At 41.1% G+C, this 27,921-nt stretch overlaps 3 protein-coding genes across 6 annotated transcripts; 2 read left to right on the top strand and 1 right to left on the bottom strand.

The window, feature by feature from the left end:
* Nucleotides 1–1,150: 1,150 nt before the first annotated feature.
* Nucleotides 1,151–8,054, top strand: tent2 (terminal nucleotidyltransferase 2). 2 transcript variants are annotated; one of them, XM_061671738.1, is made up of 15 exons: nt 1,151–1,201; nt 1,548–1,675; nt 2,001–2,075; nt 2,144–2,387; nt 2,462–2,573; nt 2,640–2,728; nt 2,807–2,864; nt 3,297–3,363; nt 3,453–3,529; nt 3,616–3,744; nt 3,828–3,871; nt 4,885–5,021; nt 5,951–6,042; nt 7,423–7,502; nt 7,601–8,054. In XM_061671738.1, the coding sequence occupies exons 2-15, from the start codon at nt 1,566–1,568 to the stop codon at nt 7,685–7,687; spliced, it is 1,401 nt and encodes a 466-aa protein (XP_061527722.1). In that variant the 5' UTR covers nt 1,151–1,201; nt 1,548–1,565; the 3' UTR covers nt 7,688–8,054. The 2 variants fall into 2 exon arrangements, with proteins under 2 accessions (XP_061527722.1, XP_061527721.1); XM_061671737.1 differs by having other exon boundaries at nt 1,977–2,075; nt 7,601–8,052.
* Nucleotides 8,055–8,112: 58 nt separating this feature from the next.
* Nucleotides 8,113–21,651, top strand: cmya5 (cardiomyopathy associated 5). Its single transcript, XM_061671742.1, is given in 15 exon segments — nt 8,113–8,719; nt 9,243–9,876; nt 9,983–12,106; nt 12,109–12,552; nt 13,681–13,776; nt 14,043–14,261; nt 14,390–14,412; nt 15,058–15,182; nt 15,256–15,390; nt 16,400–16,546; nt 16,675–16,822; nt 17,108–17,241; nt 18,152–18,269; nt 19,304–19,480; nt 19,561–21,651. Coding segments are annotated over 15 exon segments (4,902 nt in total). The 5' UTR covers nt 8,113–8,603; the 3' UTR covers nt 19,823–21,651.
* On the bottom strand, nt 20,879–26,848 carry mtx3 (metaxin 3). 3 transcript variants are annotated; one of them, XM_061671739.1, is made up of 9 exons: nt 26,747–26,848; nt 25,617–25,686; nt 25,441–25,517; nt 25,276–25,368; nt 25,013–25,195; nt 24,837–24,913; nt 24,482–24,639; nt 24,213–24,301; nt 20,879–22,916 (listed from the first exon to the last, which is right to left on the bottom strand). In XM_061671739.1, the coding sequence occupies exons 1-9, from the start codon at nt 26,825–26,827 to the stop codon at nt 22,821–22,823; spliced, it is 924 nt and encodes a 307-aa protein (XP_061527723.1). In that variant the 5' UTR covers nt 26,828–26,848; the 3' UTR covers nt 20,879–22,820. The 3 variants fall into 3 exon arrangements, with proteins under 3 accessions (XP_061527723.1, XP_061527724.1, XP_061527725.1); XM_061671740.1 differs by lacking the exon at nt 24,213–24,301 and having other exon boundaries at nt 22,824–22,916; XM_061671741.1 differs by lacking the exon at nt 20,879–22,916 and having other exon boundaries at nt 24,240–24,281.
* Between the last annotated feature and the right edge of the window lie 1,073 nt (nt 26,849–27,921).

Below are 27,921 nucleotides of genomic sequence, written 5' to 3'. Positions count from 1 at the left end.
CGAGGAGCGCATCACTTCTGCACCGCTGTTGCGCGCCAGCGGGGCTCGACGTATATTATTTATCGCGACGATGCACGAAAAATGCTCGGTGCAAGGTTCGGTTATGGGTTATCTGCTTTGCGAATAGCAACGATGCATCGTCCGCCTTCCTCCCGCGGAGAAGCGTGTCGCTATCGAAACTTCTACGTCACCGTACCGTCCTCCGCAGTGACGTCACTAGGCTCTCAAGAGACTCGTTTCTTTTCTTTTCTTTTCTTTTTTTGGAGACATTGTTTATTGGGAAATAAAGATGCAGTGGACACAACATGAGATACTTACGCATAAAGATGGAAAATAACAAAGTACAAAGGGGATGCAAGATATTCCCCCATGCATTTATTTATTCATTTAACCAGGTAAGGCAACTGAGAAGAGTTTCTCAATTCTTCTCTCATGTTATGCACGGCCTTCTTTAAGTGGATTATTTGATACTGTCGACTATACAAGAACGATTCGTGGCAAACGTGATGTGTCTTCTGTCGTTTAAAAATTCGCAGTGTAATCTGAAAATCACATAAAATGTCTTTTTCCAGTTGTGAGCTATTTTCTTCTTCTTTTCATCATTTTTTTTGTTCTTCAGTTTGCGTAGTTTTTTTTTTTTTTTTTTGCGCCAAAATATCAAAATGGGTATTGTAAACATATGCAGCACTTTTGTTTTTAATCCCATTTTTCACAAGCCTAAATCAGCGATTTTGAAGTTGTTCTACGTACAGTACACAAAAGACTAACATATTGTTTACAAATCTAAATTTGTGTTTGTGAGCACTTGATTTCATTGGTAAATGCAGAGGGGTCTTCATTAGTGTTGTATGGTGCAATCTCCCCCTTAAATTTTGTATGACTAAAATAATATATAAACCTTTGTAGGCCCGTAGTTAGTAATGAGGCTTATCTAAAAACAAATGTGAAACATATCGCTGTCCATTCATTAAACGCAATTTGGCATATCTTGCAACAAGGAAAGTATTTTCCTTAGTTGACTGTGACGCGAAATTAGAGGCAGTCAATGTGACGTCTTTCTTGAGTCAGACGACAAAAAGTTGCTACGCGTCCTTTAATTAAAAAAAAACAACCAAACGAAACAAAAAAACAGTACGTCACGATACCGCGAGATTACGCAACCAGGAAGTGGATACCTCCGTTGAATGCACTTTTGGAAACGGTAGGTCTTGAAGACGCGTAATTTGTTATTAAATAAAATTTTAAAGCAACCGGCTTCTTTCCTAAGATAATATTGCTGTGTTTATCTATGTCTAAATGGTCGACTGAGGCGCCACCGGATTGCCGCTTGCGTGTATTAGCCTGAAGCGCTAGCTAGCTAGCTCCCAGGAGCTAGCGCACTGCCTCTTGAGCACAAGTTTCTTATTGATTCTTGTGAAGCGTAATGTGCCATTTTCACGATCCTTACGATTTTCTAGGGAACACTTAGTTATCATAAAAGTTACTGTTTCATTACCTTTAATTGTGTTGTTGTTATAATTCTTATTTTTTTTAATCTTCGATATCAGTGTTGTTGACGCTGAGGCATGTTCCCACACGGCGCATCACCGAGGAGGCGACCAGCCTACAACCCCAGGCCGTATCACGCACCCGCTCAGGTGGATCCCCCCTTTTTCCAGCACGGAGGGGTCGACGGGTGAGCCATTGTCGTTTTTGGATTGGGCTAAATATGTTGTGGGCTATATTTGGTTTTTGTCACAGTTATCCATTTTTATGCCAAATTACACAAGTAAACTACTCACCCCCAAAAGAGTTAGGGATATTCATTCAACTTTTGGGGAAAATTTCGGGATGAGCCCAACAGTACATTGACTTTCTCTAAACGTTAGACTGCACATGCCAATGTTTCAGTACTTTTTGTTGTTTAGATGCAAATCTGTTGAACTGGCAAATATATTGGCCGATTCATGGATTGTTTGACATAATGTGTTTAACAGGTATGATGTTCCTGTACATGACAGCTTACCTACTTATGATTGGAAGCCTCGTCCACTGGCCCCTCCCCCACCTCCTCACATTATGGAGAATTGGCGCAAGTATGTCTCAAAGATTATTATTGACATTTATAGTCATTTGGGCTTTAACACCTCCCATGCTTTGACAGGAGGAAACAGGAGGACCACGACTCCCCGATTGTGAAGCGCCTACGTGGTGACGCTTCATCATCCCTCCCCTCTTCAAGACATCCCGTCAGTCGGCACTCTCATCGCTCTTTTAGTCCTGACCATGCGGTGGCGGGCTCCTCGAGATCATCCTCTGTTTTTAGTCACCCTCATTCCCATGTGCACCCTCACGTGCCTGCGATCCCACACAGCTCCACGAACATGCGCTTCTTTGCCGACGACAAGGTACCATGAGATGACGCAGTATATTATCACACCGTTTATGTTTTCATGTTGTTTGCCTGTTATTGTGCCCTCAGCTAAGCGCTCAGGTGATGAAGCTGTTCGAGATGTGCCAGCAGCAGTCTTCTGATTTATGTCGGAAAGAGAAGTGCCGAAGTTGGCTGCAACGAGACGAGCGAGTCTCAGAAAGTGCGTATGAATGACTCCTTTACTCTGTATTGTCTTTTCTTCGTCACTTCTTTGTTTTTCTCACAGTGGGGCGGCTGTATTTGACGGGATCCACCATGAGCGGATTAGCCAGTCGGAGCAGTGACGCCGATTTGTGTTATGTCCTCCATGAAAGTGTAAATGTCTTTTGACTTTTGACTCAGCCTTTTGCACTATCGCAGATTTGCTCTCATAATCACAAATCTTTGTTTCAGAAAAAAGCAGATCCAATTGCTGTACTCTCTGCCCTCCAAAGGATTATGAGGTCAATGAGTGAGTACAAAAATATTTTTCGTAACATTTCATGTTACACTCTTTGCAAATAATACCAGAACTGTCCTCATTTGATGCCAATTAAATCAGAATTAAGTTAATAATCCTGGAATCAATGTGTGTTACAAAGCTCCAATGAAGTATTTGGGCCACATTGGAGAGAGAAAAAAGTAAAATTATCCGGAAAAAAAGTATGATTACAAAAAGGACGTACAGTAAAAAAATATTTGCTAACATTTTAGGGGTACTTTGATTCAGTATATGGGTGCTTGCGCACACCCAGACGTGCTAGAAACACCTATGTTGTGTAATATTTTCCCCACATCTGCGGTCCTTCACAAGTTCCAACACCACAAGGTGGTGCTATTTCCACGGTGAGATGAAATGTTTTTGAATAAAGGACGACTCCAAATTCGGTGCTTTTCTTCCTAGTTTATGTGGAGCGGATGCGGCTGATCAGAGCCAAAGTGCCGATCCTCAGGTTCCAAGAAAAAGGCAGGTAAGGTAGGAGCAACACTTGTCACCGACGTTGGGTTTCGCATCGTGCGCCGATCCAAGATTGAATAATGCATGTTGTTCTCTCTCAAGCAATCTGGTGTTTGACCTGAACGTCAACAACACAGTGGGCATCCGAAACACATTCCTCCTGAAGAGTTATGCATACGGTACTTGTTCTCACCATTCAGAAGTCACGTCCACCTGTTAGAGGACGGCTAAACATGCCTGGTCATGTGACCCTCTGTATGTCAAGTTGAACCCAGGATACGACCCCTAATCGTTGTCATCAAGAAGTGGGCACGGCACCATCAAATTAACGATGCCAGTCAAGGAACGTTAAGCAGCTACGCACTGGTGCTGATGGTGCTACACTACCTCCAGAGTCAGTACACACACACGCAAACACATCAGGCACCCGTTTTAGTCCTCATTCCAGGATGCATTATAGTTTATTTGCCATCGCAGCTCTCAAAGAACCAGTGCTTCCTTCACTACAAATGGACTTTCCAGTAAGTCGTCACACTTTTTCACAACTTACTTTTGTGTAGATTGACAGTTGCATAGATAAATGCAAACATGAAAAATCCAGTGTTCTTCATAATGAATTAAAATAGATCACTTTTAGTCATTTGCAGTGGAACCCCGTTGTTCGTGAGGAAGAGGGATCGAGCCGAATCACGAAGAGCGAAAATCCGCGGATAATTGATGCTCATTATAATTGCATTGGAATTTGTAATGGTTTTAACCCCAAAAATTGTCAAATAAGCAGGGATAAAACACCACTAAGTGTTTTCGGGACTAGTTCCCCTAAAAAAAGAAAACTAAATACTGGTTTGAAAAAAAATAAAAAATCAAGGGGGGAAAAAATGCAAAGAAGTCCGCATATAGGTTAATCCGTGAGTGCCGAACCCTGAGTATGCGGAGTCCACTGTACTTTCTTTAAGGGGGAAGTATGGAGAGAAAAACAATCCATTAGAAAAGTCTCATAGTACACTAAACAAATGTTACAAAAAGTATCTGTATACGGTACCTTACAGTGTATGAAAGGGCAACAAACAGGTAGATGCACCGGTCAATTGTACCTTCTGCCATCTAGTGGAAGAGTGTTTAAGTGTTCTGCCTATCACAACATGTCACAGGTATAGGACAAGGAACAAGTGTACTTTGTCGTAAAGAATTTTTTTCAATTCAATTTTACCACAATGAGAAACATGCTGTGAAAATATCTTGTAATTCTTGAACCTCGGGGGTGGGGTATTTTGACAAAAGCATGTTACAGAGATGTTATTAAAAGACACAGGGGATTGTTTTGTAAATTGTGGAGAGGAGAAAAAAAGACTCCTTTGCTATACATTTAAAAATACATGTACTAAGGATAGCCACTAGGGAATGTGACGGGAGTAAAACAAAAGTCACGTTAGGTGTATTGTGTTGACATGGCCTTTGCACTGGATTTGTAACCATAAAACACGAGTGATAAAATATCATATTAGAGTTGTAAATATCTTGTCTTGATTTTTAGGAGTGTTTCGATCCCTCTTTGGAGATTGACAGGATCCCCGAGGCAGCTAAAAACATCCCCCGCTACAACTCACAAAACCAGTCGTCTCTGGGAAGGCTACTTCTGGGTTTTCTCCGATATTATGCGACAGAATTCAGGTGTACAGCACAACACAACACTGTGCCGATGCATGTGCTTCACGTGCTTCTGTTTTGCTTTTCTCTGCTTGTTGTGTATTCCCGTTCCCTTCGCCAGCTGCCTCTCTTCCTCTCTCTCCCTCCCTCTCTCGTCCTTCCTCGTCGCTGCGCTCGTGTTTCTGCTTGAGTGCCAGGGGCAGGTGTGACCTTTGGCTTTCCGCAGCACTAAGCCTGACATCGTATGATGTGGGCTGGCACATTGTAGAAGTGTCCGGGCTCTCTTTGACATGATTTTGGTTGAAATTAAGAGATCCGTCACAATGTGGAACACCCGAACACATTCTTATTTGTTGTTGATTTCTTTTTATTGTTTGTGCATCACTACTATTTCCTTGCCTTCGCTGTAATAGATGCCATGGTTTGTTTTAATCACCAGACGCTTTTGTACTTGATCTCCAACGCCAACTTTTTCCCTCTTCCGAAAATAAAATTACAAGCGCTGCCATCGTTTGTTTTTTATCTTTAAAGTAAAAGGTCTCCCTTTACCCTTTGAGTGAATAAACACACCTGGCTATTACTTGAGGAAATAGTATGTCACACCACACTTTTCTAGTAGAATATGTTTGTCGTCACTTTGATTCATACATAATAATGAGTCATCGCTGATTCACCCTGATGTCAGAAAATAGAAAATACACATTCTTGAAACCAAAAATAACATGTTGTAAATAAGGGAAAAATAATGCTGATCAAAGAAATGTCTGAAGTGCTTTATAAATGACATTTCTGTTATTTCTGATGCAAAACAAAGAGCTCCCTTGAAATCAGTCAAGTAGGCCACATCATTAGATACATCTTCCCAATCTAATGAGACTCCACAGAGATAATTAATCTGAGGATACTTAGTTCCAATTACATCTGAATAATCCTGAATCTTTTCCGTAATGCAGCTGGAAGAAGAGCGTGATCTCTGTTCGAGCTGGCAAAGCTTTGCCCAAGCAGAATCATCCAAAGTGGAACGACAAACTCATATGTGTGGAAGGTAAGCAAATTCTCTGACTGCACCACAACAGTGAATTTACAACAAAATCCTTATGCGCTAATTATTGTAGGGGGGGGGGGGGGGTGTTGCCATTTTTCTAAATTTCTCAGAAATAATTACAAGATTCAGGCAGACACAGCAGGTGGGTATTTGAAGGTATACAATTTGGTGCTCTACTGAGTGCCATTTTATTTCTTCTATGCATACTTAGAATTTTTTTTTCCAGACTTAATGTTTGCCTTAAAAAAACGAGGAACAGGTCCTACATGGCAATGAAAATGGTTAGTCAAAACTGACAACTTTGTTTATTATACTTGATTCAACGCTCCAATTAGAATTAGTTTTGAAGAAAAAAAAAGAGACACTCATTGTCATTGTACATAATTGGCCATATTTTCCCAGGAAAATTGCTGCAACAGTTTTGAAAAGAGGAATGATCCAAAATTCATCCTGATCGTTATCGACGTATGATCTGTAGATTCAATGTTTGGTTGAGGTTATTACTGCCAAAGGAGGGTCAACCAGTTATTAAGTCCAAGGGTTCACTTATTCTTCCTCCCAGTGTATCATATTAATTTGGGGAAAATATCAGCGCCAGTGAATTTTATTTTTTCCTTCTGCGAGAAGCATTTCATCTTCAAATATGCTGCTTGCAGCTTTTTTTCTTTTTCTTTTTTTTTTTTTTTGAAAGCACAGAGCTCCCACTACAGTCATGTTGGTGCAGTGGTGAATTAGATATTGAATCATTTGTTCTTCCAATTGATTCTATGACTCTGACGGTCTGTGGCGGAAGCAAGGTCTACAAAATCACAGGCACACCCTTTTTTTTATTGGTGGACCTCCAATCATGCATTCAATCGTAAACACAGTATTCTGAATATTTTTTTATTGGATTTAATTCATACAGCATTAGAAAAGGAAAAAAAAACACATTCTGCCCTTAGCGTGTTAGCTGTGTACACATCACACTGGCGACGACACATCCGCTACAGAAGGTATTTTCATATTTAAAGTGCTTTATTTTCCAAATAGATTTCTTTTATATTTACAAGTCTCAGGAAAGCTCCATGCTCCATGATTTACAGCCAGCCTCGGACTTAAATGAGTCCCGCCTCTTTGGTGGCTGCACACGTTTCCCGGTTACGTGCGATGCGTGTGTCAGAAGTTTGGACGGGAGAATGCGCCTAGCTGGAAATTATGCAAGCCAGGCATGTTTATTAAAAAAATTATAATAATTAAAAAAAAAAAAAAAAAAAAAAGGGTGCGCATGAACAGGAGATGATAATAATAATAATATATATAATAATAATAATATATAATGGGAGAATATGACCCAATAATATTTGTGGACATGACTAATTCCGTGGTATTCTCTTTCAGAGCCGTTTGAGAGGAAAAATGTTGCACGGGCAGTCTTCAAGCAAGCCAAATTTGATGCCATTAAATCTCAGTTTCTTGAGGTATGTGGGAATTTTTTTTTTTTAAAAAACGTTGGACAATATTCCTTATGTTGTTGCTCTTTTTATGCTCTTCTTCCATGTTACATTTGTTTGCATAGTCCTGGCAAATACTTTGGAAGGAGATGGACCTGAACTCAATTCTTCCTGTACAAGAGATCATTGAAGAGGAAACATCCTGGAAATGAGGCGTTACATGACTCGATGTGTTATTAGAACTCTTCTTCATCAGTGCACCTTTTCCCAAAGAGGCACAGGATCCATCTTTCTCAAAACATCCCAGTCCGCTGCAGCTTTGTATGATTTGCTTCCACTCGTTGTAAAGAATTGATGTTGAGTGTGATTTATTTTTTGTCTTCCTCCTGTCACATAACAAGTGTCTTTTGTACGTGTTTCTGAGTTTTGTTAAGAAATTAAATCACTAAAGGTGATCTATTTGAATTCATTGTGACGCATGCTGGATTTTCTGTCGTTTAGCCCACTGCTCCACCAAGGCGCTGGAATCGTTTGCTTATCTTTACTGTAGAATCTGGATAAATTAACTTGTGATTTTTAGCGTGTAACTACACGCAAGCACACAAAACATTTTGTGAAAGTCTGTTGTATAGTTTTTTTTTTTTTTTTTTAGGCTTTCAAACTAAGGAGGAAATATGAAAGTTGTGTGTATGAATGGCCCTGTTTAAGCATTGCCAAGAACAGCAGGGGAGACGGAGGAATACTGTTTCAGCACACGGCCTATATTTAACTTGGCAAAGGGGATTTTGATCTTAAAGTTACACGACTCCAGCTACAATTCATTAGTAAAGATTGATGTCCACGTCATGTATGTTTGCCCACATTGCCATTGGGATTTTGTAAGAATGTAGTTTGTGCACTGAAAACTTTGCATCTGACTCGAGACCCAATGAGATTGAGCGCCTTCTCCCTGCATGTACTCCCTGCCCTCCCCTCTTTTCATTCCCCACTTAGTCTATTTTTGGCCTGGGCTGAGTCAGATGGACCCCTCCCAACATAGAATGACACAAACGGAACAGAACAACGCTCTACGACTCAAAAGCGGATGCATCGAGAACACCCTAAAAAATACACTGAGTACGAGTAATGATGGAGGAATGTGAGAGTTTGGACTCTGAGATGACCGAGCTGACAGAGTTCCAGTGTGAGGCTTCAGATGTCATCAACCAGGACGATGAGGACGAAGTGGAGGAATTGCAAAACAGGTGCTGACCACACTCGATATCAATAGATGAATAACCCCAGTAGGTCAATTCCTCAACGTATTTTGTGCGGTTTGTTTTTGTACTATATGGATATTGTAAAATTCAGGTACTAGTGGCTGGAGAGCATGATCCAGATTGCATGAAGAAGGACTGTCATTCAAGTCAAAATGATAAACTACTCTCCAGCTATAATGTGATGATCCAAGGAGTTTAGGTACTGAGGGCAGCCCTATTCTGCCAGTGCATTCTCTCGTTTATCATGCTGGGTGCTACACATATACTTGCCTTGTCATAAATAGTTAAAGTAACCGATATGGTGTGTTTTAGAAGTCCTTGCTTCTCCTATTACTTGACTGTTGTTTTGGAGTCCGTGCACATTTTAATCCTGACTTTTTTATTGCATTGCTCTCGATGGTCTTCTCGATCAGGCACATGTTGCTAAACCAAGTTTTGACTTGTAGTCCTTTTACTTTGGACAGCACATATAGCTACTCTCTAAAGAATACTTCCTTTCGATTTCCAGTCTACGTGAGGTTGTCCAGGACCAGTCTGTGAAGCCCAAACTCCAGTGCCTGATGGTGGATCCGTCATTCTCCATGGTGACTGTCCAGAGCGAGGACAGTGGTATCGTTTGGGAGACAGCCTCCAGTCGCTGCTCTACTCCCTGGGCCTCTGAGACCAGCTCTCTCTCTGAAGCATGCAGCATGGAAGGCTCTGGAGCTGCAGGGAAAATCACCATCATCTTTGAGGAGGACAAAATAGTCCGTCGCAGAACAAGGTCGGGAAGGAACAGCAGGTTGAAGGACAGGGTTAGCAGATCTGGCAGTTCAAGATCAACCTCAGCACTGGGAGTGGAGAGACCCGAGATGGCAGAGGTGTCTCTTCCTAATGAGAAGCAGAAAGGAGCAGAGACAGATTTTGAGGGGAACAAAAACAAAGATCAGCAGTTATTTAGTTTGATTTCAGAGGGATATGAGATTCTTAACATCAGAGTCCCATCCAAACTTCCTACAGTGGATGAAGAGGAAAGCACAGAACTACAAGACAACCTGTCTTATCTGGACCAGACTCCCAAAATCCGATCTCGAAATCAGCTCAACGAAATCTCGCAGAACCATGGTCTGCCTCAGGAGGTGAAAATACTGGAATGCAATGAGGTATTTATTGAGGCATATGATAATAAAAAAATAAATAAATTGTCCAATTAAAAAATACTAATAATAAAATCCTCTTTTGAGTAATTACATTGTGATCAATCCACAGCCTTCAAAGGAAGATACTGGGCATTCAGCGGAGGATGGGCTGAGACACATTTCCCCTCCAGAAAATGGCTCCAAAGACATTGACTACTTTGAGAAGTTTACACTGCTGGATGAGGTGGTTCCTGGACAAAAAGCTCCAGACCTTCAGCAGGAGGTGGAAGATCCTGTGAGGGAATGCAAAGTGGAGCCAATGCCTGCAAAGGTAGTCAAAGACGGCACGTCAGACTCGTTTGTGTTTGTGACAGAAGCGGAGATAGTTGGGGAACACCTGGATGAGGTCTTCTACGGAGAGGGAGCTCCTGCTAATGAAATGCAGCAAAGAGCCGATGAAGGGGAAGAAGGTTCAAAAGTGAGAAGAGAGAGCCAGAGATCCATGAAGGAGAGCGGCTCAGTGTTGTTTGGAAGTGAAGAAACAACCCTCACCCCTATTTACATCTCCGCTGGACCCCCTAAGATCATCGACCCCATCCTGCTGGAAGAACCCACCGCCATGTCCTTCTTGTACTCTGACCTTTATGAGGATGCTGTAGGCGAGAGGAGAAAGAGCGACGAGGAATACTCCGAGATAGAGAGTGTGACGTCTGAAAAATCATTCAAGAAATGCTTGTCTGATTCAGAGGAGGCAGACGGATACCTGGAAAAGTTCATTTTGAAAGATGACACCCCCACAGTAGACCTTCCAGTTGACTTAGTGCAGGACAAAAGGGACAGGAGGATGATGTGGTCACAGAGTAAGTTTGAAATGACGGGCTGTCTAATGAGAGCTATGGAAGAGGAGGAAGACGCGGCCAAGACAGAGGACACAACACAAGCAGTCAACACTGCATCAGTTAAAGATTCAGGAGCATTAAAGTCTGAAGAGCAAGTACCAGATATGGCAAGCGAAGGAGTATGCCTCTATGAGGAAAGGGAAGAGCGTCTTGTTTCTGTAGATTCAATTCACGAGGATAGGACGAAGGCGGAAGGTGTGCAAGCTCAAGATGGAATTCCTGAGGGCTTCACTGACACACCTTTATACTTTAAGAGCTTAGGAGTAGAGACACCAGAGGAGCACCAGCAAGCCAGTGATCAAAGTATAAGTGAAACCCAAGATCTGTCTCAAACACATGCAGTGCAGGAAAAGGAACATGAGATGCCACCTACAGTTGCTGAGGGTCTTCAAACTCTCGACAAGCTTCAACAGGAAGACACAGTAGGGGAAATCAGTCAGAAGGCAGCAGCTGAGACGGAGATAGTGGTATCTGTTCATAAGGACAGCCAAGATGAGATCCTAGCAGAAGACGCAATGAGAAAAATGGAGACTTCAGAACTTTCCATTGAAATGGAGACACTAGAAGAGAAAACAACATATCAGAAAGAGGAGATTGATCCTGGGGAAGCTGCGATTGAGGTCTCTACTGACTGTGAGCCTTGGGTGCATGCATTCGTCAAGGTAACCGAGAAGACAGCTGATGAAATGGTGCCCCAGACTGAGGTTCGGATTGATCTTCAGGATGTAACAACCATTCCTCAAGGTGAAACAAGAGTGGATGTGTTGCCACAGAATGTTGCAGTTGACGAGTTGGCCTGTTTTGTGCCTGATCAGGGGTTGGATGTCAAAACCAAAGTAAAAGAAAAAGCAACTGAATCAGGTGAGACACAGCAGGAGATGATTGAACATAAGGATGAGGCACCTTCAAAAGACAGCAAGGCTGACACTCAGAGGACTGAAATAAACGACCACTTGATTGTCCTTGTCCCTAAAGGCCAAGCTGTAGAGATGGACATAAACATGAGTCCTTGCTCACAGAGGATTCCAAAAAGTGATTCTCTGACTCTTCCTGATCTGGACACGAAATATGAACATGTCACTACATCTGATCATGACACCGTGGAAACAATATCATTGCCTCAGCCGAAAGAACCAGTTGGACAGTTGGAAACATTGAACGAGACGTCCACACCTACACCTTCAGTAGGAAAAGCAGAGTTGGAAGACCTGATGGCCGAGAGGAACAAAGATGAAGGCGGTTTTTCCCCTCTGAGGAGCTTTACCCCACAGGAGGATTTATCTCTGCCGCATCAGAAGGACCTCCAACCAGATGCTGCAGATGTAGAAGAAAAGGTAGAAGTTGCCCCAGAAGAGACATTATGAAAACGTACACAGATCTCGAGATCGGTTCTTCCAGAGAGGAAGGGGGAGAAAGGGAAGCTCAAAATGAGACACCTGAAGCCGTTCCAGAGGTTACAGGTGATGATTATGAGATGATAACTGAAGAGGACACCAGAGAGCTAGCAGAACCTCAATTATGGAGAGATGTAGAGGAACCAGTGCCAGTGTCGGTTCAGGAGGTCGAGGTGGCCAAAGAGAAGAGGGATGTGGACGTGTTTGGAGATGAAGATCTCATTGAGGCTGATTATGACATCATTGATGCCGAGGAGCACCGTCAGGCCCGATTGGCTGCTGAGCTTCAGGGGATGGATTGGTTCTGTCTCACCTGTCAGTGTTTGCTGTCTCAGGATGCCTGTGACTCCGGGGACCATGATGGCCACGAGGTGACTGCAGTGGACAAAGCCTTTGAGGACATCAGGGTAACGTATCATGCCGATATATGCATGCAATATTGAACAAGTTTAGCCATTTCTTTTGTGGAAGCGTAAGAAAATGGATGGATGGATATATTATAAAAATTAATATAAAGATTTAATTGGACTGTACATTGCTATATGCTATGCCAAAGGGGGAGTTTGCATTTATTTTGATTAATTACTAGTTTTGTGACACTTGTTAAAACAATTATTATGACTTGACAGTAGTAACTGATACATATGATCTGAGAAAAAAAAATCAGCCCTCTCTGTCTCCATCTTGTGCCACTAATGTAATGCAATGTAATTTTAAGAAACCACTGTACCCAAGGAAATTTATTGTAAATGGAATAAGAGGCACAAGATCGGGCCAGTGACGGCTTATTTGTTTCACATACATATTCACCACGTACTATTGTCAAGTCTTAATGACATTTTTTTTAACAATGAAGTGTTCGGTTTTTTTACTTTTAATTTTTTGCAAACTCACCCTTAAAGTCACAGATATTTGGAACTTCAAAAAATATTGACTTCCACTGTGAAATTAAATCAATTTATGAAGATCTGGCAGAGATGGTCATATTTTGGTTACCTAAATTGCATACAGAGGTGGGTAGACATTGCAACTAGTACCTTATGATGTAATTTGCATTGTCCAGCATAAAGTTAAATTTGTTTGTCTCTTGACCGTTTGTTTGGTTCGTCGTGACCTGAAGTTAAGTGGTTCTCATTAAGTGGGTTATGAACTATTCCACCCATGTTGGCGGCTGGCAGGATGCACGCAGGCACATTGAACAGTTGTGATGTAATACTCTGCTTTGATCGCTGGAAAAGGTCCTCTGTGACACCAGCAAGTGGGCACTGATATGTGATCTGTTGACACAGGCTGGGCCAACATTGGGTCAACAATGTTTTAATAGTCTTTTTATTTTTTTATTTTATTTTTTTTTATATCAGCAATGACTCGATCAGAGTGACACCTGCACATTCACTAACATCAAACAAGAGCCTTTTTCGTAGGCCAAAAAACTCTGGAAAGAAAGTCAAAAGTCGTCTACTTCTAGAGGTGCATGGAAAATAAATGCATGAACGGAAGTGTGACTAAAGTTTTGAACTTTTGCCACGTAACAGGAGCGACTGAGTGACTGGATCTCTGAGCTGCAGGAGAGGTCTGAGAACATCGAGGACCTGGTGTCTGAGCTGGAGTTGGCCTACCACTCTGTGGAGGTATAAATCTGAATATATAGTTTATACATTTACTGCATGACTGGGCAAAGTATTTGTTCATTAATCCGGCCCACCGAGCATTTACACTATCAAGAATCCTGTAATGTTTGTTAACCTTTACATCTCATTAGATGGTGTAAGTGGACCTAATTTTGTGGCCAGTGAAAGTATATCTGAAGGACTACTTTGAATTTCAAACTCTGTGGTTCATGAATGCACCCCAGTTCGTGAAGAATGATTCATTTGGCGCTCGCTCCGTCCCCCAGGACCAGTGCGTTGAGAGCGAGGCCGCCATGCAGGCGCAAAACGACGAGGCGATGGCCTTGGTGATGGAGCGCTACAACGAAATGTCTGTCAACATGGAGGAGGAGAAAAAGGCCAAGCTGGAGCAGCTCTACGACCAGATCGTCTCCTTCCGGGAGAGCATCGACTCGGCCAAGGCTACCCTGGAGACCACGGCCAGAGAGGCTGACGCGGACGCTCGGGTAAGTCCTTCTGATGGCTTCTGACGTTTATCAGTCACTATTTATGTACAATTTACTCCGTTATGAATGCGTTGTTTTAAGTAGGAGTCGAGTCTTTGATCAATATCATCCATGTGTTTTCCCTTCAGACCCCTGAGGACATTCATGCAAGGTAATTTGCCTTTAACGTAATCTCAATGGAGTCTGTTGTGCTAGAAAATACGCTGATTGGCCACAATATTAGGTACATCAGCTTAATATGAGATCCAATGTATTGTATAGAACTGTATCCAAAGCTCTTACAACAACAAATACGTCATTGGATAGTCATTTTGCTCTATTGTGTCACTACCCTCCAAAAAATAAATAAATAAATAAATAAATAATAATTAAAAAAAAAAAATATATATATATATATATATATATATGTATATAATATATACACACAGCTGTGTCTCAATAAAATATAGAATCTCGTGGCTTTATTTTGAAAATTATAGCATGCAGCTGATGAAAAGCCACAATTCACCATCTCAAGAAATTAGAATATTACGTATGGAAACAATGTGATTATTATTATAAACACTGGGTAGGGATTGGCCTTCTGAAAAGTACTTTCCCCATGTGTTTAATGAATTTGACTTTTTGAATTGAGCTTCAGAAATGAATGAACTTTCTTGAGATGCAGCTGTCAGAAACATACAATATTTGAAACATACAGTATGAGTCAGTAAAGTCCTTCACCACATCACAACGTCAACCACAATAATAGAATTATGTACAGATTATGCTCTGGATGTTCTTGATCATTTCCCAGGCTCAAGGCAGCTCTGGAGTCGACCATGTCACTAGAGTTGGGCTCCAAGGGGTTGCTGGTGTTTGAGGATTACGCCAAAGGCAACGCCTCCGGCTCACAGCTCGCGCAACGAAAGGGAATTGCAGGTGTGCGCGTGCAGACGGCAGCGGGTCAAATTGTGTGGCGCCGGTGATAAATGTTTCCCGCTCTGCGCCGCAGTCCCTCAGAGGCCCACGCTGGAGCCCCAGGAGGCGGGATCGGCTGCCAGCTCCAGCGTCGCCGTTTACTGGAGGGTCAACCCTGGGGACGTCATTGACTGCTTTCAGGTCTATTGCATGGAGGAGCCGCAGGGAGGTAGATAAAATATATGGTGGCACTCTGCTCAACTGTCCCCCATTGTTGTCCATATATATACATTTATAATATATACTAACTAATATATTACATTTGTTATAGTGTCATTGATGAAATTCAATGCAAGATACTTTGCAACGATAATAATACTTACCACGTTTAGCAATTGGCAAAATACAGTTGTCAGAGTTAGCAATGCAGTTCTACACTACAGTTGTACCGTACAAGTACAACCAAAATAGTGTATTAATACTTTTAATAAAAGCAAAATGTAAACACAGTTCTCATACCGGATTTGTTAATGTGCCGTAAATTGTGGCCCACTGGTGTATGTTTCAATGATCAGTTTTATTGACGTTGTACGATAAAAGGCCCACTTCTATAGAGGCAGTGTCCACACAAACAGGTATTTAAAACAAATCTTTATTTGAAAAATGTAATGCACTACCATTCAAAAGTTTATGAAATGTTATTATTTTAAAAAAGCCTTTTTTTCTATGACATTGACAATACTTTTATAATTAATTTATTGAAATAAATGCACTTTAAAAAAATAAAATAAAACGTTGGGGGACATTAATACTTTAAGTGACCCGTAAACTTTAAATTTCAGGTGAAAAGTATTAACTGTATCTAATGTGGTCCACTGGGAGTGCCGAGCGGTCCTACAGAATTTTGTGTTTGTAACATTGCTTAAGATCTCAACATTGGCCAAAAATGGCATCCATAACCATAAACATAGCAAAAGAATTGTCGGTGAGATCAGAAAACCGGGGTGGGGTTGAAAAAAATAAAAATAAAAATCTCACCTCATCATGTTATCATATTCCAGATACATGATGCAGAAATAAACAACATTCAGTGTTCAGTGTACAATAAAAATTAAGGAATTAAGAAATATCAAGAATAGGTACATTTATTAAAGCATGTGTTTATCATGACATTACATTATGATTGTCCACAAGCATGCAGTTTGAGTTCAATTTAAGTGAAGTTGTGCTTTCCACAGCCGTGTCCGAGGAATACCGCGTGACCGTCAAGGAGAGTTATTGCGTCCTGGAGGAGCTGGAGCCTGATAAGTCTTACAAAGTTTGGGTGATGGCTGTCAACTACACAGGCTGCTCCCTGCCCAGCGAGAGGCTCGTCTTCACCACTGGTCAGTGCGCACCTTGATGCCAGAACTCTGATCCAAAGCATACATTGAATACAAGGGTGACTTTTCTTTTTTTTTTTTTTTTTTTTTTTTTTTTTTTTTTAATTATTATTTTTTTAATATATATACAGCTCCGTCAGTGCCGGTAATTGATAGCGAACGGTGCACTGTCACGTGGGACTCGGCCAAGCTGAGGTGGAGCCCAGCAAAATGGAGTCCTGGACAGAGTTTCATCTTGGAGTATTGTCGCCAGTACGAGCTGGAGGGAGACGGGCTTAGGTGGGGCCATGTTGGATTTAACACCTTTTTTTTTTTTACCAAATTACTAAAAAACAATTCATGATTTCATTTATTGAGCAACAGCCTCCTTATGACCTAAATGGAATAGAACCCTAATTAATGTGTTTGCTAACACCTCTTTCTGCCCCCTTTTATTGAAATAACTGCTGCGAAAAAAGGTCATGAAAACAACAAAGCTAGTGGTGGCCTAAGATTTTTGCACAGTAGTGTAAGTGTATGCGTGACTAACTCTACTGTATTTGTATGTCTTTGCTATTCTTCTAGATCCATCGCTGGCATAAAAAACTGTGAACACGGGGTTCGGCTGCAGCCCAATGAGAATTATCTGTTTTACATCAAAGCTGTGAATGAAGCTGGAGTTAGCGAACAAAGCGAGGCTGCTCTCATTTCAACCAAAGGTTTCCAAACACGTCCATTTAAATACGTACAATACCAAATACTGCGTTGAAAATTGTGTTTTTATAAGGATAATAATGTTCACTTTTGACACGTCGGAGAAGTCCATCATCGTGTTTGGACTGGATATAAGAAAGTCTACACACCCGTGTTCAAATGGCAGCTTTTTGAGATCTAAAAAAATTATGATAAATCATTTCAAAACTTTTCCCATGATTAATGTGGCCAAATTACCTATACAAATCAATTGTGGTTGCACGCCCTCTTATTTTCACAAATGTGTTTGGGAAATTTTGTTATAGTCCGATTAAAAACCGAGGGGGAACGTTTTGACCTAACCCTAAGCGTAGTACAACAGCTGAGCTTTATTTGGGGTTATTCGGAGGCACTTTAAGTGGTGGCAGGTGTGTGCGGACTCCCATTTAACATGAGTTTGCATCCGGTTAGTTAATTCTGAACATGGTGAAAATGTAAAATGGTTTATTTAAAAAATACTGTAATTGATTCTCATTTTGAGTTGCATTTATAATTAAATTATAATTAATCAACCCATTTAATTTAAAATGTTAAATGTATGTACTGTATATATATATATATATAAAATTATTATTATTATTTTATTTTTATTTTACAATAAATAAATTACCAATTATTTAAAGAGAAAAATACATTTGAAAATGAATAAATGCTGTATTGAAGCAGTTTAGAAAAAAAGTTAAACGAATGCAACAAATAATGCAGGATTCTTGATCATGTATACGCTCAAGGGGCCAGATTACCCAATGGAGGGGGCCGTGTGTGGCCCGCTGACCATATATTGCCCACCCCTGTAATATATCGTGCAGGTGTACCTAATAAGTTGTCCTAACAGTGTGTACTATTTTAAAAATGTAACAGTATGACTGTTTTTAGGAACAAGGTTTCATTTGCTGAATGCTTCAGCTCATCCTGCTCTGGAGCTGTCAGAAGACCAAACCGCTGTTTACCTGTCCCAAGATGCTCATGAGCACATATCATCTACAGAAAAACAGTAAGTACAGTATTTGTTTGAGTCTATACAGCGGAACTCTCAAAGTTGAACGCCCCAAAAGACATAGCGTTTGGAGTTGGGATTGTTCTGGAAAGATGATCAAAATAATCCATAAAGAAACATCACGTATGATGACCCAGGAGACATCAGCAAATGTCATGAAACTTTAGCTCAGTGACCATCTGAAACTAAAGGATTTAACCCCACAAGCATGTTTTGCTTTTTCTTTGGCTTTTTTCGTTACCGGTGATGGAAAGGATACAAAGTATGATAACCATAGAAATAAAATGGGTGTGAATAATTGTTTTTCTACATTGAGTCCGTACAATTAATGGAGTATCAGTTTCATACATACACAAATTCATTAATTGCCAACATGACTAAATAAAATAATGGATGGGTCCTGGCTAAAGCGTGAGTAGTTCTACTTTGTCTTGTCATTTAAAAAAAAAAAAAAAAAAAAAAAAAAAATCATTTTTATATATTTTTCTAGTTTTATTATCCAGTGGTCAACTTCTCCATATGTGTATGGACAGTAAAATGTTACTTAAGGTATTGCCTGTGCATTTAATAAAGCTTTTATGACGGTAACAGTTTGACTCTAATACATGAATTCACTTTATTACCCGTGGGAAATTGGTTTTGAAATTAGAACAAGCAAGCATCGTGGAGTGTGTTCAACTTTGGAGGTTCTTCTAGTTGCGCATAAAAGGACAAAAGTATTGAGACGCACCAATCGGGGGTTGGACAAAGCCCCAAATGAAGGCCTATTAAAGGGGTCTTTGGATGTATTTGGTGTAGAAAAACTCCACCTCCACCCTATTAAATATGGAATGAAACAGAACTGAGATTTCAAACCACAAGCCCATCAACAGTAACCGCCGACCAGAGACGCGCTCCAATCTTGTACAAAGTCTTCCCGCAAGAGTGGAAGCTGTTCCTGCTTCCTTTTCTTCCATTTTCACGTCCTTCATGTGTCTCAATAGAAATAAAAAAAACAATAATTACCGTGCAGCGTCTTTTATATTTTCCAGGCCTCCATCCGTCCTAGGTGAGTTATTACCAGCGAGGGGTCACCATTATTGGGAGACCATCGTGTCAGGATGTGCAGCATACAGGCTTGGAGTCACGTACAGCTCAGCGCCAAGAAAGTGCCCACTGGGGGAAAACAAGCTTTCGTGGTGTTTCCAGTGCATCCCGTCACCATCTGGGTAGGTCAAAAACACAAACATCTGTCCTTTTTGTTTGCTAGAATTGTCTATGGAGTTTGTTTGCGGTTGTGCTCATGTAGTTGCAGCTATCAGCTGCTCCACGGTGCCACTCAGTCCTGCGTCTTTGTGATGGAGTCGCCCGAGCGGGTGGGCACGCTCCTCGACTACCGGCAGGGGCGTCTGTGTTTCTACAATGCGCAAACGGGTCAGTTGTTGGGGTCTTTCAGGCACGACTTCGCCAGGCCGTGCCACCCTGTCCTGACCCCGGAGGTGCCGGGCCGACTGGCCGTCTTCATGGTGACGGAGGTGCCGGAGTTCGCGGACATACTCCACGGTTATTAGAGTTCATGTCAGGAAGTTGTTGGTGTAAACTTAGCATGATGAAGCTCGCCGTCATACAAAACCATATTGTAAAGTCCAATTGCTGTGCACTCACATGGCGTGATTGAATAGATCCTTTTTGTAACAATGTTATAAACTTGTAAATATCAAATATATTGATGACACAAATCATTATTTAGGATATGAAATGCAACTGAACTGACATGAAGGGCCTTTGAGTGATTTCTTCACGTTGTCTTGTTTGTAAATTGTAGGCGGCATATCAGTTTTGTACTGTTTTGTAATTGTTCCGTTTTGCTACACCTACATAACAAAACCTAGCATCTGGTGTTTAAAAAAAAAAAGACTCTTCAACCTAAAATATAGATTAATCTTTCAATGAATTATACTGCAGCACTTTTGTTTCCTATTGTCAATACACCTGTTTTTTTTTTGTATAATTATTTTTGTTAACAGTGCGATCAGTTGTGTTTTTATTTCTATGTTGTTTCCATTTTTATTTATTTCTTGATTGGAGACGGATATTGTTGAGATGAAGGAACATGATTCTTTTTCTATTTGCTCAACCGGAATGTTTTGATTCAGTCCACAACAACTTTCATCACTAGCTGGCCTCAGTGTTGACTGGAATTTTAGTGCCTATTAACGTAAGATTATTTCTGCTTTGTTACATGCTGAAGACATATTTACAAACTGTATTATATCTGAGTAGTACAGCATCAAAATATCGTGGCTGATGCAACAGGTTTAAAGTCCCAGCACAGGCAATTTGGATAAATGTAGTTGACCATTAACATTTAACACAGTTGTAATTGGAAGAAGAAAAAAAAAATGTTTGTTTTGGGTTGTGGTTTGTTCACACACTCCCTAAGTAGGCAGCCAAGACTCAGCAGGAGTCTCTTTCTCATGTCAACAATAACTGGGACACTATCTGATGTCGGCCTGGCATTGTTTTCTCTCAATTAGTCTTTTTTCTTTCTTTCTTTTCTCTCTATAGCCAAAGGCCATCTACAAACAAAGAGTGTTCTATGCTCCAAACAAGTAAACAGACTATCAGAAAGGCATGACCAGCCATGCTGTAAACTGGCCAACCACTGTGAGCAGGCAAGCTGCAGTGGCTTAGTTGAAAAGACTGAAAGCAGACAGTTTGCCATATAATAACGGATGTGATTAAATCTAACTTAAAATAACAACACGTCATTGTTATTGTATTTTATTCATATTTCATTTGAAGAGTTGTTACCTTCCATTCAAAGTGCATTAACAGTAGCTGCAGATGTCGTTAGGGACCACAAATGAAGATATAATGAAGAAGCGAAGGCACACAAAGCAAAGCATATACCAGTAGTTGTCCTCACAAGTCTGCACACAGGAAATAAATAAGTTCTTTCAATATATGTTGCATTGAAAGGAATGCATCAGTGGTGATTAGTATATTTCGTAGCGTCTAAAACACTCGTTTAAAATAAAACATAAAAAAAAAAAGGAAATACAAGGGAGGAAAAACAATTCAAAAACAACCAACAAAAAACATTTCAAGATTGGGTAAAACAAGTGATAGTTACATAATGCAGGAACAGCTAACAATAACGACTGGCATTAAAACACATAGCAGAGTGTTTAGCACTGCTGCTTCACAGCAAGAAGGTCCCGGGTTCGATTCCAGCATGGCCACTCTTAACAGCCTTCAATGAAGACACAGGTTTTAGATCATGAGGAGATACTAGGAAAATTCAGCACGTATTACTATTACATTAAATCGCCACAGCACCTCATTCCCAACCATGTTACAGTGATAAACTGAACCAGTATATCGAGCAAACTGCATTTAGCGTTTTTTTTTTCTTTCTCCCTAAGATTCTATTTACAATTATACAAGATTCCCAAAAGTGGAAGGGGCTCTCCGACAATCAGGGTTGCATGCAGAACGGAAATGACACCTCACTTTACAGGACATTTTGTCTTGTATTTTTAAACGGCTAAAAGCAAGGGTGCAAACGTCTGTGCTCACAATATTAGATTTTTGAAAGGGGCGGACACGCCAGGTCATTTAGATGAGGGGAACAAAACTACAATTAAAAAAAAGTAAGGTGTATTTGAAAATATTTAATTGTTTAGATTTCAAATAAGTAAAAAAATAATGCATCAATAAAATGTTTTGTTTCACTCTTGGTTATTGTAGTATTGACACAATTATTTGAGATAAATGAATTTAATAAAAAATAAACATTTTGACCAATTTTGGGGGTGGGGGTGGAATCAGCTAAATTAATGCAAAACATATGACAGAACAAGTCACTGGTGGTACAGTATATTTGTTTACTTGACGGACTGTCTGGTTCCCTTCCCACTCAGTGACGGTGTAAAAGTGACTGTGAATGGTTGTCCGCTTCTATGTGATTGACTGCCGATAGGCTCGTGCTAGCCGGCTGCCACTCCAAAAAGGATACGTACTCTAGACAATGGATGGATGGATTTCACAGGATTTTTGATCATCTGAATGCTCGGTGGGTCGAATTAAAGAATGTAGCGCTGGGCACCATACTTTGCCCAGCCCTGGTCTCAAGCCTTGTTGCAACGACAGATGTCCGTCATCTGTAGGGTCGAACAAATAAAAGTCAAATTCCCTTCTGGAGAAACAAAGTGTCAAAGCAGCACCGTTTACGTTCTCTGCAGGACTATTCATTTTCTTTTCCCTTTGACTTTCATTTGAACGTTCTGTCTTCCCCATATAGTACCACTTTAGAATTCCATTCTATCATTAACTGCCATCGTGCGTGAGGTTTCTACCTTTCTTTTTTTAAAGACCATATGCCATACTTTCTTCTCTTTCGCACAGACATCTTTGAAAGCCATCATCATTACTTTCAAATTGCTTTTACAGACACGGTCAGTTACGTTGTGGTTCACGTTTGATGACGCTCAATAAATCATCTACAAGGTGGTCTTCCCTCCGTTCAGAAGGCGGGATTATGGGGGAAGGGTCAGAGGTCACGGGTTAGGCAGGCATTGAGCTTTTTTCCACGAGCAGACTGGGTTTGGGCTCTGGCCGGTGAGGTTTGTGCTGAGGGCTGCTGCGAAGGTTGTCATCCATCTGCCAGAAAAGACGCAATGTGTTAGCAGCCATGTCGAAAATCTGTTGTCGAAATACAGTACCTACATTTTTCTTTTGTGGCCTTCCATCCATATATCAAACTCAGGGTACGATTGAGTTTTGGAAGTTAGTTCACATGGAAAATGCTAAATGTTTGAAAACGCTCTTATTTGCATGCCAGACAAGTAGATGGCAAAGTCACTTTGTATTAAAACAACAATAAAAAAAATAAAAAAAACACCACATGCATGTGCAGCAACGTCCACCCAAGTCTTATTCAAGTCATGTATTTTCAACACGCTTCATCATTGTATATGTGTAGGCAGGAGTTAAAACCTGACATACGCAAGTAAATATTAGCAGTGCATTCACGTTTGGCTTTTAAGCTCCACGACATTGTTTTTGTGTAAATGCGGAACTGAACCAGCACAATTCTGATTAATTTACGCTGAACCACCCCTCCAAAAAAAAAAACACTACAAGGACAACCTACAGGTCATCCGGAAAATATTCACATGCAGCTTCTTCACTTTTTCCACATTGTGTTAGGTCACAGCGTTATTCCAAAATAAAATAGTCATTATTTATATTGTATATATATATATATATATATATATATATATATATATATTTCCCCCCCTCAACTCTACATGACACCCCATGATAACATACATGTAAAAGATTTTTTATATTTTGGCAAATTATTGAAATAACTAAAACTAAGAAATCACCTCTAAGCTGATGTTGGCTGAGAGGTGCTGCAAGGAGAAAAGGCCAAAGATCACCAAAGATAGTTGTGCCAAGTTTGTGGCATTATATTCAAAACGACTTGAGGCTGCAAAAGGTGCATCAACAAAGTACTGAACAAAGCCTGTGAGAACCTTTAGTATGCATATTATCTTAATAAATTAGCAAAAACCATTCTTAAAAGCTTATTGTCATTCTGGGTTGATATGTGTATAATTTTGAGGGGGAAAACAAGCATTCGACTTGTGAATAAGGCTATAAACATCAAATGTGGGGGGAAAAAGTGAATCAATATGAATACTTTCCAGAGGCGTTCGATGCGTTTCTTTTGCTGTTTTTGTCTGATGTTGCATTGTGAACCTTTATCTACTTATTCTGCAGTTTTCCCCTTTCACGTCACATTCACCAGCCATTTTTTAGGAACACCTGCACCAACTGTTTTATGGTACAACAACTCAGGTGTACCTAATGTTGTGGCCAGTGTGCATAAGAAAGTGCTGTCAACCATGCAAAGACGGGTGGGGGTGGGGGAGAGAAAAGCAGAAGCACCTTTTCTATCAAGTTGGACTCTTTGTTTACAAGCTGAGTTAGTTTCTGGAGGTTGGCATCCATTGTTTCCTGAACAGATGGGGGAAAACCTGGAAAAACAAGGACTCCCATGGAAAAAGCACAGAGCTGGCCAAGCTTTAGTGGAACAGCAGGAAGAGTTAGCCCCTCAAAAGCCAGCAAGCATGAAGATGTTCCTTGCCTTGTGCTTACAAATCTGTGTGTGTTGATGCTAAAGCGGGACTTTTTCCCTGCGCGTGTACACATCTTACACGGGTGTGCGGAGCTGAAATAGCCCGCCAGGATGTTGTCGCAGAAGTGCGTGACGTTCTCCAGCTGTCTGAGGTGGCTCTGCAGGGGGCTGTTGGGGAGGTGGGCCTTGTGGAGCGGAGCCACAAAACCAAACACAAAAGCATCCAGGCTGGTGGGTCTACAAACACACAAAAAAGTGACAAATACAGTAAACTGCACTGCAAGAAAGTGAGAAACTATATTCTACTACTCTGTTCACATTTCATACACTGAGTAGGAATAACCGCCTCTAGAGTGAGCTCTTATTTATTACGTATGAAGCAAATGGATTTAAATTACTATTGTCTACTGTGAATGTTTGCCATTTCTACGTACAAGTTTCCAAAGAAGTAGCTTGCTGCTCCCAGTCTGTAGGAGAGGAGATTCAGGCACTCCTTAGCATCACTGTACAGCTGACACAGCGAGAAACAACAGTGAGGAAAATATGACAACAAGTACAAGTTCACTTATTTTTATTATTATTTTTTTTTTTTAAAGCCTCCTTTGTTTACCTTTCCTTCCAGCTCCGTGATTCTGGATTGCCGCGACCCTCCTTTGGTCAGCAGGATGCGGGAGCGGGCGCTGTCGGCATGACGACCGGGCACGAGGAAATTCAGGGGGAACGGCGAACGGGAGGCAAACCACGGTCGTGTCAGATTGGCGTAGTTTTCTGCATCCAACCAGAAAGTGTGCAACTATGAGGTGGAGAACAAAGAATCAGTAGTCACACTTTAAACATTTATCGGTGTTCAAGATTGAGGAGGGCTCTGGATACCAATGCAGGTTGAAGTTTCTCCTGGAGGAGAGCAATGTACGCCATGGTGTCAGCTCCTTGACGGGCAGTCAGCTCATAGTCGGCATTAAACCTCTGAAAATGACAAATTAATCCAATCCTTTTCAAATTCACGCGCTTGAGCGCGTACAAGGATTGCACTCATACCTGCTTTCGCAGGAAGTTGAGAATCTGTGAGGGCTCTTTCACTGACGTGTCGCCACAAACCAGCTCAGGCACTGTTGCTGTTTCAAAACAAACAACAAAAACAACACTTATCCAAAAATCAAAGCATTTTTCAAACCTTCAGCACAAACCCTGGTAATAATTCTGCTTCAGCCCACCTGTCAGAGTTTTCCATGTCCAGTCTATAGGAGAAATGTTCACTTTGGCCCCAGAAAATTTGGCATATGCCTGAAAGAAAAAAAACAAAACAACCAACAACAACAGCTGAATGAACATAGATGGTAAGAAAAGCCAGGTAGACAAGAAAGGGGGGAGAAAACACGCACGGATAAAGCCCCACATACATTTTCATAATGATAAAGGGGCGTTTTTCAATCTCATCACCAAGATTCAAGATGGTGAGCACGCAATGTTGCAAACGTCTCCAGGACGCATCTGGAAATATTTGAGAGGCTGCCGGTAATGATAGCTAAAGAGCGACCGCCTGAAAATCAGCTTTCGTCCATCCATCGGCATCAGAAATACTCTACGCGGTAGCCACAAACGCATAAGAACTCATCAATACAGTATTTTCTTTTAAAGCAAAAGTATCTATCGTACGTACCTATATTTGTACGGCGGATCCAGTTCAGCCCGAGGCTGTGTCTAATTAAAAGATTCTGCAATTATCATAAATGATCATGAAATGATCTGAAATCAGACAATCAGCAATCCAAGTCGAACTAGACTACGAATCCGTCCGTTGAGTTTCAGGCATGCCAGGTTGCAGCAAAAGCACACTTTACCACTAATTATGAATTCATTTAACATTACGGCATCACCTAATGCCACATGCCTAAACGCTAGCTAAAATTGCAGAAGGACTAATAGTGGCAAATCTGTGGAGGCAGCCTTGTATAGATAATACAATACAATACAATACATAACAAATGACAACTACGACAATAAATGTGTTTGAATTAAGTGCAAGCAAACAGTGGGAGAAGTAACTCAGGAATTTGACTGTACTGACCTTGAAGGAACACGTTTTGCTCTTAATGTCTGACAAACAGCCACAGAGCGCGGACAAAACTTACAGTCGCTAATATTCACACGTTGCGTCTGCAGACATGTTTGTCGGCGCAATGTTTAATAACGACCGCCTGTTCCGTTCTTAACAAGCGAAGTGGACCGACTCGGTTAGCATGGAAGCTAATCGGAGAGGAGACGGCGAAAGAGGAAACAATGTCGCGCCGGGGAAAGTGACGTGAGTAACGGCCTTGTCCGTGCAAACGAACGTGAAGGTTACCAGGACGACGAGCGACTCGCTGTGGACCGACGGCAGACCCCAGTCGCCTCCCCAGCATCGTAGCTCCATGGCAGCCGCCATGTTTGCTCCGAGGAAGGCGGTCGCTCCCTCGCTGACGTCATACATTGCTAACCATAACGTCAGCGGCCGCCCGGGTGACGTCACTTTTCTGGAAGCACCTGGCCACGTGTGGAAGACACTCTTCACGCGTAGCTGTTACTGCTATCCAATAGGGAAGTAAAGTAAAAACAGCCCTACTCTATCTGTCACCTCCTTTACAACGACTTATAACTTTTATCCCCTACATTTGAACACAGATATTTATACTTTTCTACTTTGTCAAAATAAACTCTGCGGATAACGACAGGAATGTAAAAAAAAAAAAAAAAAAAAAAAAGACAAAGGGCTCTATTTTATTATCTATTACTATCTATTAGCTAGCATAAATCCGACTCGATGCGTGGCGTAACAGGGCAGAGGCGGGCAAGACGGCGGTGTTGGTAATTTCGTCGCCAGCGCAACAAAAGAGGGACATCTGCGATGCTGAGGGTGTGATCGCAGCCGACTTCAGTCCTGTCCAATCAAAGCGGCTCCTCTCATTCCCTTTAAAATGCGGCGCGCAAGTTGCACATTGACAGTTTTTGAAATGGCAGAAGAAGAAAAACTTATTTGCTCGAGTCCGGGAGTTCAAAGTGCGCAAAGTACGTTTATACTGAACTGCAAGCAGACCTCCACGGGCAGATGATGTAAATGAGATCACAAATATTATTATTATTATTATTATTTTTTTAATATTCTATGTGTTTTATTGTAAGGATCTTCAATCCAATAACTGCGCCGTGAAGTGGCCACTTGGAGATCGTCCTCATCCACGATCCTTCGTGTGCCTCCCTGTGCTGGCCAGTGGGATGATTAAAAATATTTAATAATGATGATAACAATAGTAATGAAAAACAACTATACCAAAGCTCCACACAAAATCCAAATCATTCATTTCATTCAGATGTGTGCCTTACTGAGAATGTCTACTCTACTAATTTTGTTTCTGCACTCTGGTAATTAATACTGTTTTACAAACTAGATCTCTATCCATAAGAAACACATACACAGCATGCCTACTACATCATTTCTTTTCTTTCTTTCTTTTTTAATTGGCGCATGTCTCCACAGTCGCC

The sequence above is a fragment of the Phycodurus eques genome, chromosome 3 (assembly GCF_024500275.1).
Source record: "Phycodurus eques isolate BA_2022a chromosome 3, UOR_Pequ_1.1, whole genome shotgun sequence".
Taxonomy (NCBI): Eukaryota; Metazoa; Chordata; class Actinopteri; order Syngnathiformes; family Syngnathidae; genus Phycodurus; species Phycodurus eques.
This window is presented reverse-complemented; position numbering and strand designations above follow the sequence as displayed.

Coding starts and splice junctions, on each gene's coding strand:
- mtx3 (XM_061671739.1), bottom strand. CDS start 26,827: ATGGCGGCTGCCATGGAGCTACGATGCTGGGGAGGCGACTGGGGTCTG. Junction 25,196..25,275: donor AGAAACTTCAACCTGCATTG/GTATCCAGAGCC, acceptor TCCACCTCATAG/TTGCACACTTTCTGGTTGGA. Junction 24,914..25,012: donor TCACGGAGCTGGAAGGAAAG/GTAAACAAAGGA, acceptor TCGCTGTGTCAG/CTGTACAGTGATGCTAAGGA.
- tent2 (XM_061671737.1), top strand. CDS start 1,566: ATGTTCCCACACGGCGCATCACCGAGGAGGCGACCAGCCTACAACCCC. Junction 3,364..3,452: donor AGGTTCCAAGAAAAAGGCAG/GTAAGGTAGGAG, acceptor TTCTCTCTCAAG/CAATCTGGTGTTTGACCTGA. Junction 6,043..7,422: donor CAAACTCATATGTGTGGAAG/GTAAGCAAATTC, acceptor ATTCTCTTTCAG/AGCCGTTTGAGAGGAAAAAT.